Consider the following 16,928-nt stretch of genomic DNA (forward strand, 5'->3'; position numbering starts at 1 on the left):
TCTAATCCAATTCATGACTACCAGCCAACAGCTTTCTACACAGAATTTAATCATTTTGGTCTCATAAACAGCCCAGACATGAGGAAGACATGCCCCCCAGCTCCTGGGGAAAAAAAAAAAAAAAGCACTAGGAAATGGAAGAAATGAGACATGAAAACTTGGAAAATATTTAAGAAGGCAATTACTGAATCTTTAGTGTTGATTACTAATTTGAGTAACTGTATTATTTACGCTTTGGTTTATGAAAACTCATCACATTTGTCACTTTAAGAATGATTTTAATCATTTCTACTCCCAAAGATTTGAGAAGGTAAGATTTAAGATCCAAGCAAGGCTTTCTTATTTTCTGGAACTTCCTTCAGTGATAGCTGCACTGATGACAAACTAGGGGTTGAAGAGTCACCTGGATGATGTATTTAGGTCACGATTCATAGAGGATCAATTTAGTCAATTACTTTCCCCAATTCACAAAAGCATGACCTTAATACATATAAATTGTTTTATTTTTAGAAGTTACACGTTTTAAAAGAACAATTTCTTTTTATTCTTTCATTCTAGTAATATTATCACTACTTAGAACATTAAAGGAAGATATTTTCACTTATGATAGTTGAAACCAAAACTTTGTGAGGCCAAAGCAATGAATAATCTTCAATTCAACAAGAGATGCTGGGATACCTAAGGATTATGTTTCCCGTTCTGTATTAAAGAGCACAACATTCAAAACTATAACAAAATTCAGACATTAGTTCCTTAGCTAATGGAAGTTTATGCATTTGGTATACTCTACTTCATTTTTAATTTGGAAAAGTACATGTTAAAAATAGTTTTAATACAAAGGCATTATAAATGTAAATTTAAAAATCAGACTTTGTATGATCAGTGAGAAATGTTTAAAATATTCAGCACACACTTTCCTCTTCCTGGAAATTCTCAGATTAGAAAGCCCAAGTTTGTGAACTTCTCATTTGGCAACAAACCTCAATTTAAGAACTAAAGTGTCTTAAACTTCTTCTTCCACCAAAAACACAAATGAAATCTAATTTTCCTCAATAACTAGAGAACAATCCCTGCTCTTAATATACTGTCCTTTTTCTGAAAATAGTTCAATTTCATAAACATTTATTCTAATATTTATTGCTACTAATGTAAGGAATGCTTCTTGATATCCAATATGTTCTTAAAAAGTTTAGCATGAATCCTAGTATCAAACAAAGAATACGGGGAGCAATAAAATTCGTGTTTTCTAAAATAAAAAGTTCATAAATATAATTTTTTACAATAACTATATTTGATCATTCTAAGCAGTACACTTTTTAACACCTCTAAATTAGGATGAGTCTTAGAATTGATGTCAGCTCACCATCAACTGCATGGCCTCAGGCTCCTGGAGCCACCAGCTACTCTCCTGCTCCATGAGGATCCACCCTCTACTCCCAGTTTTTCCAGCCCTTCTCTCAGCCTGGTCTGCACAGTCCCTCTAGCCTGTGTCCTCTCAGCTAAGGACAAGCCTGAAGAGTCCCTGGACCGCAAACTGAGGGCTTTTAAACCAGGCAAGCATGCTGGAGGTCAGAGTGAAAAACTGTTATCCAGTTCTTATACTGGTTACAAGCTCTTGGTAGGGAGGACAAAGGACTGAGAAAAAGGCATGTGTAGAAGTTGGCAAAGCTTCAGTGCTCTGTACAAGTGTCTTACTGCCCTTGCACCCCACCCTCTGCAATGAGAAATCCCTCCCTTCATCCATTTTTGGTAACTATAGAATGTAATATCTGGAAAAGCAAAACTAAATATAATCAGGTGCTCAAACTTTTATTTTCTTACAAAATGCTATAGAAATGAACCCAAACTAAACAGGTATGTACGTGTATATATGTACAAAATTTTATTTCTGAAAAAGAATCTATAAAAATAGATGGTATAAAAAAAACTTAAAAAGATTTAAAACCAATACTATGAAATTGATTTTCTTAAAGTAATAGTAATCTTAAATTGCTGGTTGTAGTTGGTTTTCTAGGCTTATTTATACGTTTGATTGTGGTTGGATATATAAAGGAGTTTCTTTCATTTCAGAATGTCTCCAGTCTCATTTTATTATATCAAAGAGTCCAGAATTTTTTTCCCTTCACAAATCCTTCAACATCAGGACAAGGCATGTTACGTTACAAATCAGCTTTGGTCATCTTCCTCTTGTTGAGTCACAGGTCTGAAAGGCAATGTAGTTTGTCCTCTTTCAGGATCAGACATTCGGAGAATTCTTATCAGTTTACTTGATGGAAGTGAACTGGAAGAAGCAAAATCAATTAATCAAATTTCCAAGAAACCTTTTACCAATTAAAAAAAATTCTAATGTTACCTCATGAAAATATAAACCTAAATATTTGGCTATTATCTGGGATATGTCTAATATCTAGAGTTCTAGGAGAAACATCATTTGCAATAAGGAAATAATTTGTTTTCAATTTTAAAAATTAACTTCCTGCTAGATTCCATGGATTTTCAGTTTGGAGGAAAAGAAAATGAAAGAAATTTATATATCAACTATTTTAAATTTCTGTTGTTGTTCAGCAAGGAAGGAGTTACCTGAACATTCCCGACCACAAATTTAGATCCCCATATAATCACATGGCCACTTTAGAGACAGAATATCAACTCTAAGTGACATAATGTCTGACACATTGTAGGCACCCAATAAATACTGACTGACAGCAGAGTAGAACTCTTTGTTTAGAAAGATTGACATCTGTAAGTCACTAAGAGAAAAGAGGCAAGATTAGGGAAATCATAAATCATTTTAGTCCAAACAGAATTACTAAAATTATATTACTTTAGTTTGTCATGATAACTACAAAGAAGCAGACTCAGAATAGTAACAATTTGCTTCAGTTAAGAAAGGGAAGTAATACAAGTAAAATTTAAATATCTCAAAAAGATAAAAACATTCCAAATTTCCCAAACTAGTAGGGGAGTTAATTTTTATTTTCATTGGTCTTGTATGTATTTGTATTTTAAAAATCAAAATTGTAAAAGATTTCTTTCCCCCTTTTGTATACTTGATATGTATCTAGAAAGTTTTAAAAAGCTACCTCATGCTTTGAGGTGTAAGTAAGATAAACTGTCTAAAACGCTGGGAATCTGCCATCTTCAGTATCAAGTCCATGGCAATTCTCCTATTAACCATATCCTGAAAAACAAAGGCAAAAGTTAGGATTGCTACTGTGTAAGTCATATTTCTGTAAAAGCAGCATTCTGTGGGCTGACACAAGCTTCTGGATTTTCATCCAGGGATCAGCCATTACATTATCTATGATGTCCAATAAATCTGTTATACTGGAAAAGAAATACCAGAAACCATTAGGAGAAAATTGGCTGGCTGCAGTGGCTCATGCTTGTACTCCCAATGCTCTGAGAGGTGGAGGTGAGAGGATCAATTGAGGTCAGGAGTTCGAGACCAGCCTAGGCAAACATAGTGAGACCCTGTCTCTACCCCCCCAAAAAAAAAAGTTGGGCATGGTGGTGCATGTCTGTCATCCTAGCTACTTGGGAGGCTGAGGCAGGAGGATCACTTGAGCCCAGGAACTCAAGAGTATAGTAAGCTATGATCACACCATTGCACTCTAGCCTGAATGACAGAGTGAAACCCCATCTCTAAGGGAAAAAAGAGAAACTCTTAGGGGACAATAACTGAATAAATATGTCTTTCAGGTAATTTCTATAGTCAAAATATTTGTATGCATGGCCCCCCTCCCTCAAATACGTGTAGCAATTGAAATAATCAGAAAATATTCTCCTGACACAAATAAATGTTCGAGAATAAATCTAATTTGTACAGTAATGGTTAATGACTCAGGGTAATGGTAACAAAAGTGGCTAGTCTCAAATTCATTAAGTCTCTCAAATTTTCCCTTAATGATAAAGGTTAAGTAAAAAGTCTGCCTCTCCCCATTACCTCTACCATTTGTACAATGTAAACCAATTTGAACTTACAGATCAATTTCTTGATTGTATCTTTAAATAAGTTAAATAGCACATCAAGGTAGAGAAAAAGAATAATGCTTAGTTATAATAGGGTTTGGGATTAAATGATCTAGACCTGTGGCTACATTTTCTGAGTTAAATAACAGTAAAAGAAAATCAAAATGTTCCTCAACCACCTTGAAAACTCCTAAAAGTTGAAATCATTGACACATGAACACGTATATTTTAAAGGTCTTAATTTAAAACTATATGTGGTGCCGGGCACAGCAGCTCATGCTTGTAATCCCAGCACTTTGGAAGATTGAGGCGGGTGGATCACTTGAGGCCAGGAGTTCGAGATCAGCCTGGCCAATATGGCAAAACCCAGTCTCTACAAAAAATACAAAAACTAGCCAGGCATGGTGGTGAGCACCCGTAATCCCAGCTACTCAGGTGGCTGAGTCACAAGGATCACTTGAACCCAGGAGGTGGAGGTCGCAATGAGTTGAGATCACACCACTGCACTCCAGCCTGGGCGACCGAACGAGACTATGTTCTGAAAAAAATAAGTAAATTAAATAAAAAATAAAACTGTATGTGGCAATACAGCACAGTGATTTAGAACAAGGGCTGTGGAGTCAAAAGGGGATACAGATCCCGGCTATATTGCTCAATGGCTCTGATTATAAAAATTCCATCAGGCGTATATGCTGTGAAGGCCTATTATTTTATAACAAAACTGCTAAAGTACCAAAAAAAAAAAAAATTGTTTTCCTTGGATTAGCTCACAGAACTTGGGTACATTCTTCTGAATAATTTCATTGGGGCAAAGTGCCATTCTGATTAAGAAGCTCTAAGTTTCTGAAAGAGAAAGGCGCTGCTTAGAATTAAATCTGACATACAAGATGGGTGATAGGACTGCACAGCACCATTCTGGACAAAAACACTGCGTAGAAAGAATAATCATCTTCTGTGACTCGTGATTAGCTCTGAAGACAATTCTTGGAGGAATAGCTAACCCATTTTCAGCAATAGTATCATAGGAAAAAATTGACACTGAGGGGATTATACAGCACTCACAGGTATAAATTCTGATTCATGAATACACACTTACTGTTTATTATAGACTAGGCATTAGGAGACATAAATATCTAAGACATAGCTGACAACCTCAAACTGGTTACAATCTGGTGGGGGATTCAGATATAAAAATAGACAACTACAACAGAATAAAAAATAGTATAAAATACTATATAATAATATAAAGCATTGTTATATTTTTATCTTAAATAAAAATACAAAAGTAATATATATTATGAGTTGATGTAAGGTGGTGCAAAGGAAGCTCTGAGAAGTTCCTCATCCTGCCTGATAGGGTATGGCGGTCACAGAAGTCTCATAAAAGTGGCATTTGAACAATGTCCTGAAAGATGAGTACAGTGACATGTGATTAAGGAGGGCGTACTAGGTAGAGGCACCATATTTGGAGAGTTACAAACAGCTTAGAACAGCCGAAAAAAGTAGGCAAATAAGGCAGAGTGACATGTGATTAAGAAGGGTGTACTAGGCAGAGGCACCATATTTGGAGAGTTATAAACAGCTTAGAACAGCTGAAAAAAGTAGGCAAATACGGTATCATGAAGGGTCTGAAAGCTACCCTACAGAATTAAACATTTATTCCATATATAATAACCACCAAAGGGTTTTACATAGATGAATGACCACAATCAGATCAACTGTAGAAATGTAAACCTGCCAAAATGGTGGAGGATGGACCGAAGAAGGAGCCACATGAAAGCCTGGGAGTCCGGAGAAGAGGCCGTCACCACAGGCACGAGGCAAAGAGAGGGCGATGAGAGGAAGAATGTCAGCGAGAAAGGAGAAGAGGGCAGAGACCAAAGAGCGTTTTTAAAGGAGAAGCGGACAGAAGTCAGACTTGGACAAGGAAGAATCCAAGATAAATCACAGGTGTCAAAGGTAGGTGACTGCGTTGGAAATGACAGTTTGCATTAATCAAGGTAGGGAATTCAGGCAAAGAAAGAGGAGGCTTTGAGATGAAGGCACATTCAACCTCAGGCCTGCTGAATTTCAGATACTGGTTGTTTACCAGGTGATGTCTAACAGGTAGTAGGGCATTTGGGTCTAGAGCACAGGAGGGTACAGGATGTGGTGCCATGAGTTGGTAGGTATCTGTCCATACGCAGGTAGTAGTTTTGGGGACTGTGATATGTGTATATGCGTAGGGGGAAGTAGAATATGGAATTCAGGAAAATCAATAACACTATAACAAGCAAACAAAGACGTCAAACATTTAAGGGCACCAGAATTAGGGGAGGCAGCGTGGCAGATTAAGAACAAAGAATAGAAAAACAGGAAAACCAGGAAACAGAGGGTGGCAGCTGGTAAGAAGACACATTTTAAGGTATGGAGGATAGGTCTGTGGTGTCAAATACTTTAAAAAATAAGGTAAGATGAAAGCTCATTTATAACCTTTGCTAAACAAGTTTTGCTAGAGTAGTGTCATCTACATCCAGATTACAGTAGATTTAGGAAACAATGAGATATGAAGAAGAAAATAATTGCTCATTTATGAGAACTTAATATATGCCTGAACCACAGTAAGTATAATGTATGAAAGATACCATTTGAGCCTCAGTCTAATCCTGAGAGGTAGGAATTAGTAATAATATTGTTTTGCAGATGAAGAAACTGAGACCCAATAAGTAGAGATATTTTGCCTGTCAGAGGTAGGTCTCAAATCCTACGCTTTTTAACCGGAAATTAAAAAGTTCTTGCTCCCTTATGTTCTATACACTGTTCTGAAATGTGCCGGTATGATGGAACAGTAAACAGTGGCTAGGGTGAGTCAAAGCCAGGGTGGTGAACTGGTTAGAATTTTGTATTAAAACAAAAAGCCTGAACATATTTATGGGTTGATGAAAATAAGCTGGGAGAGAGGGTGAGGGAGAAAACGCCGATATGATGGAGGGCACGGATATCCATGCTGGGCGAGGAGGACCCCTCCCGGGTCTCTAGGGGTACTGTGTGTCTGGAAGCAAGGGAGAGAACTCCAGTTCTTTAGTTCTTCCCCACTACTGGTCACAGACTAAACAGTCAGGGCAGGATCTTTCCTGTAAGGGGTAAAACTAAAGAAAGATTTCCTTCCTTTAGAAATACATGTTTCAAACAAACAAAAAAATGAAAAAGAATTTAAAATTGAACAATACCATGTAGACATCAAACTCATCCAGGCATCTGAAAGGAGATTCCGCGATGGACCACAGGGAAAGAATAAAACACACCGTGGAGAAAGAACGTTCGCCTCCAGACAAGGCTCTCATGTCATTGAAGGCAGCTTTATTTCCTTCTCCAGGCTGAACCTTGAAGAGAATGAGTTGACAAGGAACAAAAAACTAAGTAAATGAAAGGCCAGATTAAATTTTTTACAATACAAATAATAGATATACAGTAAAAAGGAGATGAGAATAAAATGACTTAGTGATTTGAAAATATCCATTCCATTCAAAATATTTTACAGTAAAACAGTTACACATAATGGTATTTCTTGCTCTACTGCAAGAGAATAAAACTGAAAACTTTTTTTCACCATAACTGAATCTAACATACCAAAATTCCAAAGGTTTAATAATTTAAAAAATGTTAATAAACGGTGTGATCGTGGCTCACTGCAACCTCTGTCTCCCAGGCTCAAGCGATCCTCTCACCTCAGGCTCCCAAGAAGTTGGGACCACAGGAGTATGCCACCATGGCCAGCTACTGTTTGTATTTTTTTGGGGGGGTGGAGATGAGGTTTCCCCATGTTTCCCAGGCTGGTCTCAAACTCCTAGGTTCAAGCAATCCTCCCGTCTCAGCCTCCAAAGTGCTGGGATTACAGGTTTAAGCCACCACACCCGGCCCTGAAATTTAAGCTTCAAACATTTAGAAGTGCTGGGATTTTTTGTTACTTGAATTATAGTGACACCTAGTGGTTAAGCTGCATTAAAAGTAATTACTGAATGTCAAAAGGACAGAACCAACTTGAAAAAGTTTACACTGGCCGAAGAAATGCATTGAAATACATCTTTTAAAAGATTTAAAGGGCCGGGCGCTCACGCCTGTAATCCCAGCACTTTGGGAGGCCGAGGCGGGTGGATCACAAGGTCAGGAGATCGAGACCATCCTGGCTAACATGGCGGAACTCCGTTTCTACTGAAAATACAAAAAATTAGCTGGGCGTGGTGGCGGGCCCGTGTGGTCCCAGCTACTCTGGAGGCTGAGGCAGGAGAATGGCGTGAACCCAGGAGGTGGAGCTTGCAGTGAGCCGAGATCGTGCCACTGCACTCCAGTCTGGGGACAGAGCTAAGTCTCAAAAAAAAAAAAAAAAAAAGATTTAAAGGATTGCTTGAACCTAGGAGTTCAAGACCAGCCTGGGAAACATGGGGAAACCTCATCTCCACCAAAAAAAAAAAAAGTACAAAAATTAGCTGGCTGTGGTGGCACAGTCCTGTGGTCCCAACTACTTGGGAGGCTGAGGTGGGAGGATCGCTTGAGCCTGGGAGGCAGAGGTTACAGTGAGCCAAGATCACGCCACTGCACTCCAGCTTGGTCAACAGAGCAAGACCCTGTCTCAAAAAAAAATAAAATGTATTTCTTTTGTATTGTATTTCTCATAAATTCTAAATGAAATCTTTTAAAATTTAAATAATTTTAAATTTTAAAAAAATCTAAATAAAATCTTTTAAAAATTCTTTACTAAATAAGGGCCCCTGAAAACAGTAAGAAAGCAACTAATAAAATTAACAGCAAATCGTTCACACAATTTCCTGAGAAGATAATATACAATAACATTAGGAAGGATTCTATTTTTTTTGACAAAATTCCAGACATACATATATGCATACAAGGTGAAAAAAGAGAAACAACTAGTTTCATATCAACAGCAGACATATAACTTCCTATATTTTTTAATTCACTATTTGAAAAATGATACAGCTCTCAAGTGAGCATTTATTTATTTATTTATTTTATTTTATTTATTTATTTATTTTTTTGAGGTGGAGTCTCGCTCTGTCGCCCAGGCTGGAGTGCAGTGACCGGATCTCAGCTCACTGCAAGCTCCACCTCCTGGGTTCACGCCATTCTCCTGCCTCGGCCTCCCGAGTAGCTGGGACTACAGGCGCCCGCCACCTCGCCTGGCTAGTTTTTTTTTTTATTTTTTAGTAGAGACGGGGTTTCACCATGTTAGCCAGGATGGTCTCGATCTCCTGACCTTGTGATCCGCCCGTCTCAGCCTCCCAAAGTGCTGGGATTACAGACTTGAGCCACCGCGCCCAGCCTCATTTATTTTTTAATATTAACATTATGAATATTCTAAGGTAAAAATTCCAATTCTAAACATAGTCTAAAATTTTACATCTATCGTAAGTCTGAACAAATCAAACCAACAATCAACCAAATAAAAATTCCCACATAAAAGCAAGGACTAAACACCAAGATGCAATCTTGCCCCAAAACTGTACTTTGCACCAATTTAATAAATGAAGCCCTAGGTAAATCTGGGGGATCTAGCTTTTACCCTCTCATCTATTACTAACATATCATGGAACTTCAGTGTCACTTTCCTTATTAGTAAAATGAAGGCCATATAAGTTAAAGATTCATCTGATATTCTTTTGAACAACAGAGATGACAACATCAGAAAGTCTAGCTTGAGTTGTTTTGTATAGTTAGCTCTGGAGATAAATTATTCAAGCACTTCTAATACTTTCCTTTTTCTCCATTTTTTATTACAGTAATAGTTTTTATAGAGTAAAGAGCACAAAAATGTAGAACTCAATTTTTACATGAATACATACACACACCTGGGTAACCACTACTGAGATGAAGACACAAGAATATTCCCAGCATCTAAGCAAACTATTTGTATCATACTACCATCCCTGAAAAGGTAACTATTATTCTGATTTTAATCACCCAAAATCAATCTTAACAATTTCTGAATTTCATATGTAGATGTTACATATAGTCTTTTGTATATACACTCCATATTTATATACACTATGTACACCCTTGTAACTGGCTTCTTTCACTCACCATTGTCACATCATCTATGGTGTGTGTAACAGCGGTTTGTTATTTTCATTACTGAACAGCATGTCACTGTTTGAATATACCCAACTTAACCATTTGACTCTAGGTAGACACTGGGTTGCTCAGTTTTGGGCTATGATAAGAAAAACTTCTTTGAACACTTTCAAACATATCTGCTTGAGAAAATAAGCGCTAATTTTTTCTTGGGTTTATGCCCAAGAATGGAACTGCTTTAACAGACATTGACAGAGAGGTTTCCAAATTAGTTTTACCAAGTTATACTCTCACAAGCAATATATGAGAGCTGCAATTTCACATCCTCACCAACACACGACATTGCCAGTCTTGTTCATTTTCATCATCATAATAAGGGTGTGACAGTAACTTACTGTGGTATAAATAATATTTCTCTGATGACTAATGACACTTTTTCATGTGTTTACTCACCATTTAGATATTTAAAAGTGGTTTCTGTTTAAGCCTTTTGACCATTTTAAAGAGACATCAGTCTCTTTCTTACTAATTATTTTAAAATTCTAGATAAGTCCTTTGTTGCATGTATGCATCACAAATCTTATCCTAGTCTGTAGCTTCTTTTATCACTTGTTTAATGTTACTTTTTTATGAAGAGAAGGTCTTAATTTTAATAAAGTCCAAATTATCCATCTTTTCTTTTCAGTAGGTTGCCTTTTGTGTCACCCATTCAAAAAATCTCAAAAAACCATGAAGACATTCTCTTCCTCTAGAAGCTTTATTGTTTTAAATTTAGGTCTATGATCAACTTCTAAATTAGTTTTTGTACATAAAGTTAGGGGGTCAAACTTTGCTTACTATTATTTTTTTTTTAATTTTTAATTTTTTTGTTTTTTGTTTTTGAGACAGTTTTGCTCTTGTTGCCCAGGCTGGAGTGTAATGGTGTGATCTCGGTTCACTGCAACCTCCGCCTCCCGGGTTTAAGCGATTCTCCTGCCTCAGCCTCCTGAGTAGCTGGGATTACAGGCATGTGCTACCATGCCCAGCTAATTTTGTATTTTTAGTAGAGATGGGGCTTCTCCATGTTGGTCAGGCTGGTCTCAAACTCCCAACCTCAGATGATCCACCCGCCTAAGCCTCCCAAAGTGCTGGGATTACATGCCCGGCCACTTACTGTTTATTTTACCAAAAGGATATCCAACAATCTGAATCTCACACCATTCATGAGAAGACAGGCTTGCAGTGGAGTCTTGTCATTACATATATGTATGACTTATGCATGTAGGTAAGGTCTTCCTCAGGTGTCTATTCCGTTTCATTGCTATTGTACATTTGCTTTCTACTATCCAATTTCTGCTTTTATCATTGTATCCATCTCTCTACTTGAATTTATAATGGACTTTTTTTCCTTTTAGCATCCTGAGATAGAACTTAGATCATTAATGTTCAGCCTTCCAGTTTTACTAATGTATTTAGAGCTATAAATTCCCTTCTGAGAAATCCTATGGCTGTATCATACAAGTTTTGATGTTTTCTTTTTATTGTTGTTTGATTCAAATTTATCTTCTAACATCTATTTGATTTCTTTTTTGACCTACAGATTATAGAGAAATGTGCTGCCTAATTTTCTAACATTCATTAAGTTTTAAGGTTACCTTTCTGTTATTTCTAATTTCATTCCACTTTACAACATATTCTGTATGACATCAATTCTTTGAAATTTGTTGAGATTTGCATTATAGCCAGGAAATGGTCTATTTTGGTAAATGTTCCACATGTACTTCAAAACAATATACAATCTGTGGTAGTTTGGCACAATGTTCTATAGTTCTACCAATTAGGTGAATTTGGTTGTGTAATTTAAATCTTATATTGCCTTACTGACTTTTAATATGATTGTTCTATCCATTACTGAGAAAAGTTTACTAAAATTTCCAACTATAACTGTCAATTCTTTTACTTTGCCTTTTAGTTCTCCCAATTTTTATGTATTTTGAAGCTACGTTATTAGGTACATACAAATTAATTTTTTTTTAAGTAACTTTTATAACTACAAAGTGGTCCTTTTGGCTTCTAGTAATATTTCTTGCATAAAGTCTACTTTGTTATTATTATAGCTTAACCAGCTTTCCTTTGGCTAATGTTTTCATGGTGTATCTTTTGCCATATTTTACTTAGGATCTTCTCCGTCCTTATGTTACTATTTAAGGTGTATTTTGATAAACAGCAGTTAGTTTTTTTCTATTCAGCCTGTTTTTAATTTAATAATTTAGTGCACTTACACTTAATGTAATTACTGATGTATCTATATTTGAGTCATGCATCTCCTTTCAATTTGTTCCGTATGTTCTTTATTTCTCTTCCCTTTTTGCCTTCATTTAATTGAGTATTTTTGCTTTCCATTCCTTTTATTTGGTCTCTGTTAGCTTTAAAATTATACATTCTTTTAAAATTCAGTGGTTACTCTAGAGATTGCAATATGTATCGCTGATGTATTAGTGTATCTTAAATTAGTATTGGTATTACTTCCTGAAAGGTACAAGAACCTTACAACAGTTTAGAACTCTATGTACTTCTATTCCCTTTTGGTGCTATTGTCATACATTTGATTTTTACAGCTTCTAAGCCCCTCAAGACTTGAGTGTCTATTCAACAATATTATTATTGTTGATTTAGACAGCCGAAACTGTTTTGTATTTACCCACAGATTTACCTTTTATATTCCTCTCTGTTCCTTCTGCAATTCCATGTTTCCATCCATTTTTCTTTCATCTGAAGATGTTCTCTAGTATTTCTTGTGGGCCAAGCATACTGAAGAATAATTATTTCAGCTTTTGTTTGTCTGAAAACTAAGATGTTTCATCCTCATTTTTGAAAAGTAGTTTTGCTAGTTATTGAATTCTAGATATCAGTTTTTAAAAACAATTCTGCTAGCACTTTAAAGTCTGTCAGGTAACGTTTATTTTCCACAATTCCTATTAAAAAGTCTGCCTTCGGTTTTATTGTTGCTCTTTGGAAACTAACGCATATTTTTTCTCTTGCTACTTGTAAGGTTACCTCTTTGTTTGTGGTTTTCAGCTATTTGACTATCATATAGATTTTAAGTGTGGTTTTCTTTATATCTACCTCACTTATAGGTTGCTGAGGTTTCTGAATCTAGATAGATGTATTTCAGTTTTGAAAATTCTCAAACATTATCTCTGCAAATATTCTTTCTGCTCATTCTTTGTTCTATCCTATAGGGACGCCAATTATGTTAAACTTGCTGGTTGTGCTCCTCATATCTCAAACTCTGTTCAGCGTTTTCTGTTTTTATGCTGTTCAATTTAGACATTTCCCTTTAACCTGCCTTGATTTGTTAATTTTTTCTTCTGTTGTGTCCAGCTGGCTGTTAAATTCATCCAATGAGTTCTTAATTTCAGATACTACACTTTTCAGTTTTAGAATGTTCTTGTAGCTTCCAATTCTGTATTGAAATTGTGGACTCCAATTCAATGTTGAATCTGTTTTGTCCATTTTGTTTATGATGAACTCTATGCTCTTTAACAAATTAATCATGGTTAAAAATATTAGTCTGCTTTCTCTTGTAACTATCATTTGGTGGTCTGGTTCTATTTTCTACTTTAAAAAAAATTATCAGTCACCTTTCCATGCTTCTTTATATATGTGGTAATTTTTACAGCTTTAAGTATAAATGAAATATAATAAACTGTATATATTTAAAGTGTACAATTTGATAAGTCCTTCAATTTTATTCTTCCTTTTCAAAGTTGTTCTGGCTAGTTTAGGCCCTTTGCATTTCTATATGAATTTTAGGATCAGCTTGCCAATTTCTACAAAAACGTCTGCTGGCATTTTAATGAAAATTGAGTCGAGTCAGTCTGTAGATCAATTTGGGAAGAACTTACTTCTTAATAACACTGAGTCTTCTGATCTAGCAATACCCTGTGTCTCTCCATTTATTTAGGTCTTCTTTAGCTTCTCAGCATCTATTTTAGTAGTTTTCAGTATACAGGTCTTGAATATCTTCTGGCAGATTTTTCCCTAGGTAGTTTATATTTTTGATGCTAATATAAATAGTATTTTTTAAAATTTCAATTTCTAATCATTTGGTGCAAGTATATAGAAATGTAATTCATTTTTGCATACTGATAGTGTCTGCAACCTTGCTAGTTATAACTTCAACTAGTTCTAGTAGCTCTTTTTGTAGATTCCATCAGATTTTCTGCAGAGATAACCATATTATTTGTGGACCAAAAGAATTTTACTTCTTCTGTTCCAATATACATGTCTTTTAGTTCTTTTTCTGGGCTAACTGCACTGGTTAAAACCTTTAGTTCTACTTCTGAATATAAATGGTGAACGTGGACAAAACTGCTTTCTTCCTGATCTTATGGTGTAAGCACTCAGTCTTTATTATCTTACGCTTGATATTTTGTGTAAAAGATCAATGGTGCCTCCAAATGTACAATATTTCACGAAAGAGGGGCCCCCTTTCCTTATATTAGGCTTCAGGTATGACAGGGCTCACAGTCAATAAGGGAGAAAGCTGGATTGGGCATAAATTGCAATTTTCCTAAGACTTAGTCCACTTTTCATTCATAACTGTTCCTTGGGCCAACTGTGCACAACATCAGAACTAAGGAATTGACTGACTGAAACATTAGTTAGGTGCCTAGCAGTTCCCTTCCCAAGTTTCTACTGTCTTGTCAGCCCTCCTCCTCCTCCTGCTACTACTTGTTAGCCCTCCTCCTCCTACTAGACTACTGAAAGCCCAGAATCAGCAAACGCTCCCAGGAAAGAAAATGTCCAGCAATTGTCAGTTTACCTTGGACAGGCTCCCCTATCCCTTGGAATTCCAATTTGTCTAGTCATTACTGTTTAGACAGCTTTCCCATGTCTTTTTAGAAGTAAAAGTTTTGTAATTTCCCTGGCTTTTTTATAGTCTACAGTGACAACAATAAACTACTATGACATACTACCTTCCCTATCAATAACCACAATTCTTCTCAATACTTTCAATTTGTATCTTTAATAACTGGGTCTTTTAAAAACCAAAGGTAGGTAAAGAGGAGTTACCAATGATCTAGCAGTAGAAATTAAAGAGACAGTAAAAGTTAACTTTCTAATATGGTTAAAATACAGAGCTTTTAAACAAAAAAGATGTTTCAAAAATTTAACATTTATTCTAAGTACTAAAATGAAAGGATAAGATTTATGGTAACTAACAGTAGTAGGTAATTATTTGAAAATTCTGCCCCAGAATAGTTAGAGTGGGTAGTTGTTCCTGGCCTCCTGACTGTACATTTTTTTAATGCCATATCTCAATATGCCCTTTTAACACATGACTATGAAAGAACCTATAAAATCAAGTTGAATACGGTAGCTTTTTTTTACTCAAAAGTGGCCAGATCTAGGGACAACTTCAGAAGTAAAGAGTAAAAACACAATTAAGTGGGGAAGAACCTTCTTTACTTCCTTATAGGAGACTGGAGACTATGTACTTTCCATAAAGTCCCAAATAATTTAAAATGCTGTATAAATTTTAAAAGGGAACTAGTGGAGTAGAAAGACAAGGTAAATACTTGTCACTGAAAAAAAATTCCCAATTATCACCCTAAGAAAATAATGTGTTTGTCTACAAATAAAATCTACGCTAGGAGCTTTATTTAGTAAGATCAATTTAAATTCAACACGTTGGCAAAGACCATCCTTAAGTTAAAAATCAAAGACAACAGGTTAAAGTTTATCAATGTTTTATCAAAAGAAAAGCAGCAGGCTAGGCATGGTGGCTCACACCGATAATCCTAGCACTTTGGAAGGCCAAGGCAGGAGAACTGCTTGAGGCCAGGAGTTTAAGACCAGCTTGGGCAACATAGTGAGACCTTGTCTATACAGGAAAAAAAAAAAAAAATTAGCTGGGCATGGTGGCATGCACCTATAGTCCTAGCTACTTGGGAGGCTGAGGCAGGAGGGTCACTTGAGCCTATGCAAGGTTACAGTGAGCTATGATTGTACCACTGCACTCCAGCCTGGGCCACAGAGTAAGACTCTGCCTCTAAAAAATACCCAACAAAAATAGAAAAGAAATAACTAGTTTTTCTAATGATTAGGATGAAAAGAATTAAGATACTTACTGATATACTTAGAGTTTCATTCTTGTGGTCAAAATTCATTTTTCCACAATAGGCCCGCTGAGATAGTAAGTTGTCAAAGTACAATTTGCATCGTAAAGTCAAACACCTTGAAATTTAAAAATTAGGCACATTATAATAAGAAGGCAACGGTTTTTTAAAACTATATTCAGCATGATCTAAGCATGTTAGAAAACCAGATGGAAATATGCTGAAATGTAAACATTGGTTATTCACTTACTAGTTGAGTTTTAGGTAATATTTTTTCCCTTGTGTCTTTATATTCATTTATGTCCCTACATTTTCACCAGTACATTTACTTTTATAATAAAAAAATTAAAGAGTCATCTCATGTTTAATATAACACATTATACCATAGTCAGTGCTTAGGAATGTATCAGTCATTCAACTAATTAATAATCTAAGGCATTACCCTAATATATTACAAAGATATTTTGTCCTTGAGAGGATTAACTCTAACGGTGACAAGATAAACGGACAAAGTATTTATTTTGCTTCCTTCCAATTTCACAGTAGCAAAAAAGCTAAGGGCACTCTCTTAAGCACTGGGTACCTCTAATGCCTTACACTTTGCTTGGCACAATGCAAACTCTATCTTTCCTTCTCTATATATTAGATGGCATTTTACCGTAAGGAACTTTCCCTTCTTCCTCAATTCTTTATTTCCTTATCTAACTTTCTATGTATCAGAATAGACTAGGGAGTCTTATTCATTGGCTTTATTTTTACATTATTCACACCATCTATTACTATCCT

General features: G+C 35.8%; 1 protein-coding gene across 3 annotated transcripts in view; it reads right to left on the reverse strand.

Annotated features, from left to right (window-relative positions):
• Positions 1 to 485: 485 nt before the first annotated feature.
• SMC6 (structural maintenance of chromosomes 6) overlaps positions 486 to 16,928 on the reverse strand; it is an 89,658-nt gene continuing 73,215 nt past the window's right edge. The window contains exons 24-27 of one of the 3 annotated variants that reach the window (XM_023199436.1): positions 16,155 to 16,260; positions 7,182 to 7,334; positions 3,084 to 3,181; positions 486 to 2,281 (exon numbers count right to left, since the gene is read on the reverse strand). In XM_023199436.1, the coding sequence (XP_023055204.1) occupies positions 2,167 to 2,281; positions 3,084 to 3,181; positions 7,182 to 7,334; positions 16,155 to 16,260 (472 nt within the window). In that variant the 3' untranslated portion in view covers positions 486 to 2,166. Of the gene's footprint in view, positions 2,282 to 3,083; positions 3,182 to 7,181; positions 7,335 to 12,710; positions 12,867 to 16,154; positions 16,261 to 16,928 lie in introns of those variants that run through there. The other 2 variants (XM_023199441.1, XM_023199444.1) reach the window with 2 other exon arrangements.

This window comes from Piliocolobus tephrosceles, chromosome 15 (genome assembly GCF_002776525.5).
Source record: "Piliocolobus tephrosceles isolate RC106 chromosome 15, ASM277652v3, whole genome shotgun sequence".
Taxonomy (NCBI): Eukaryota; Metazoa; Chordata; class Mammalia; order Primates; family Cercopithecidae; genus Piliocolobus; species Piliocolobus tephrosceles.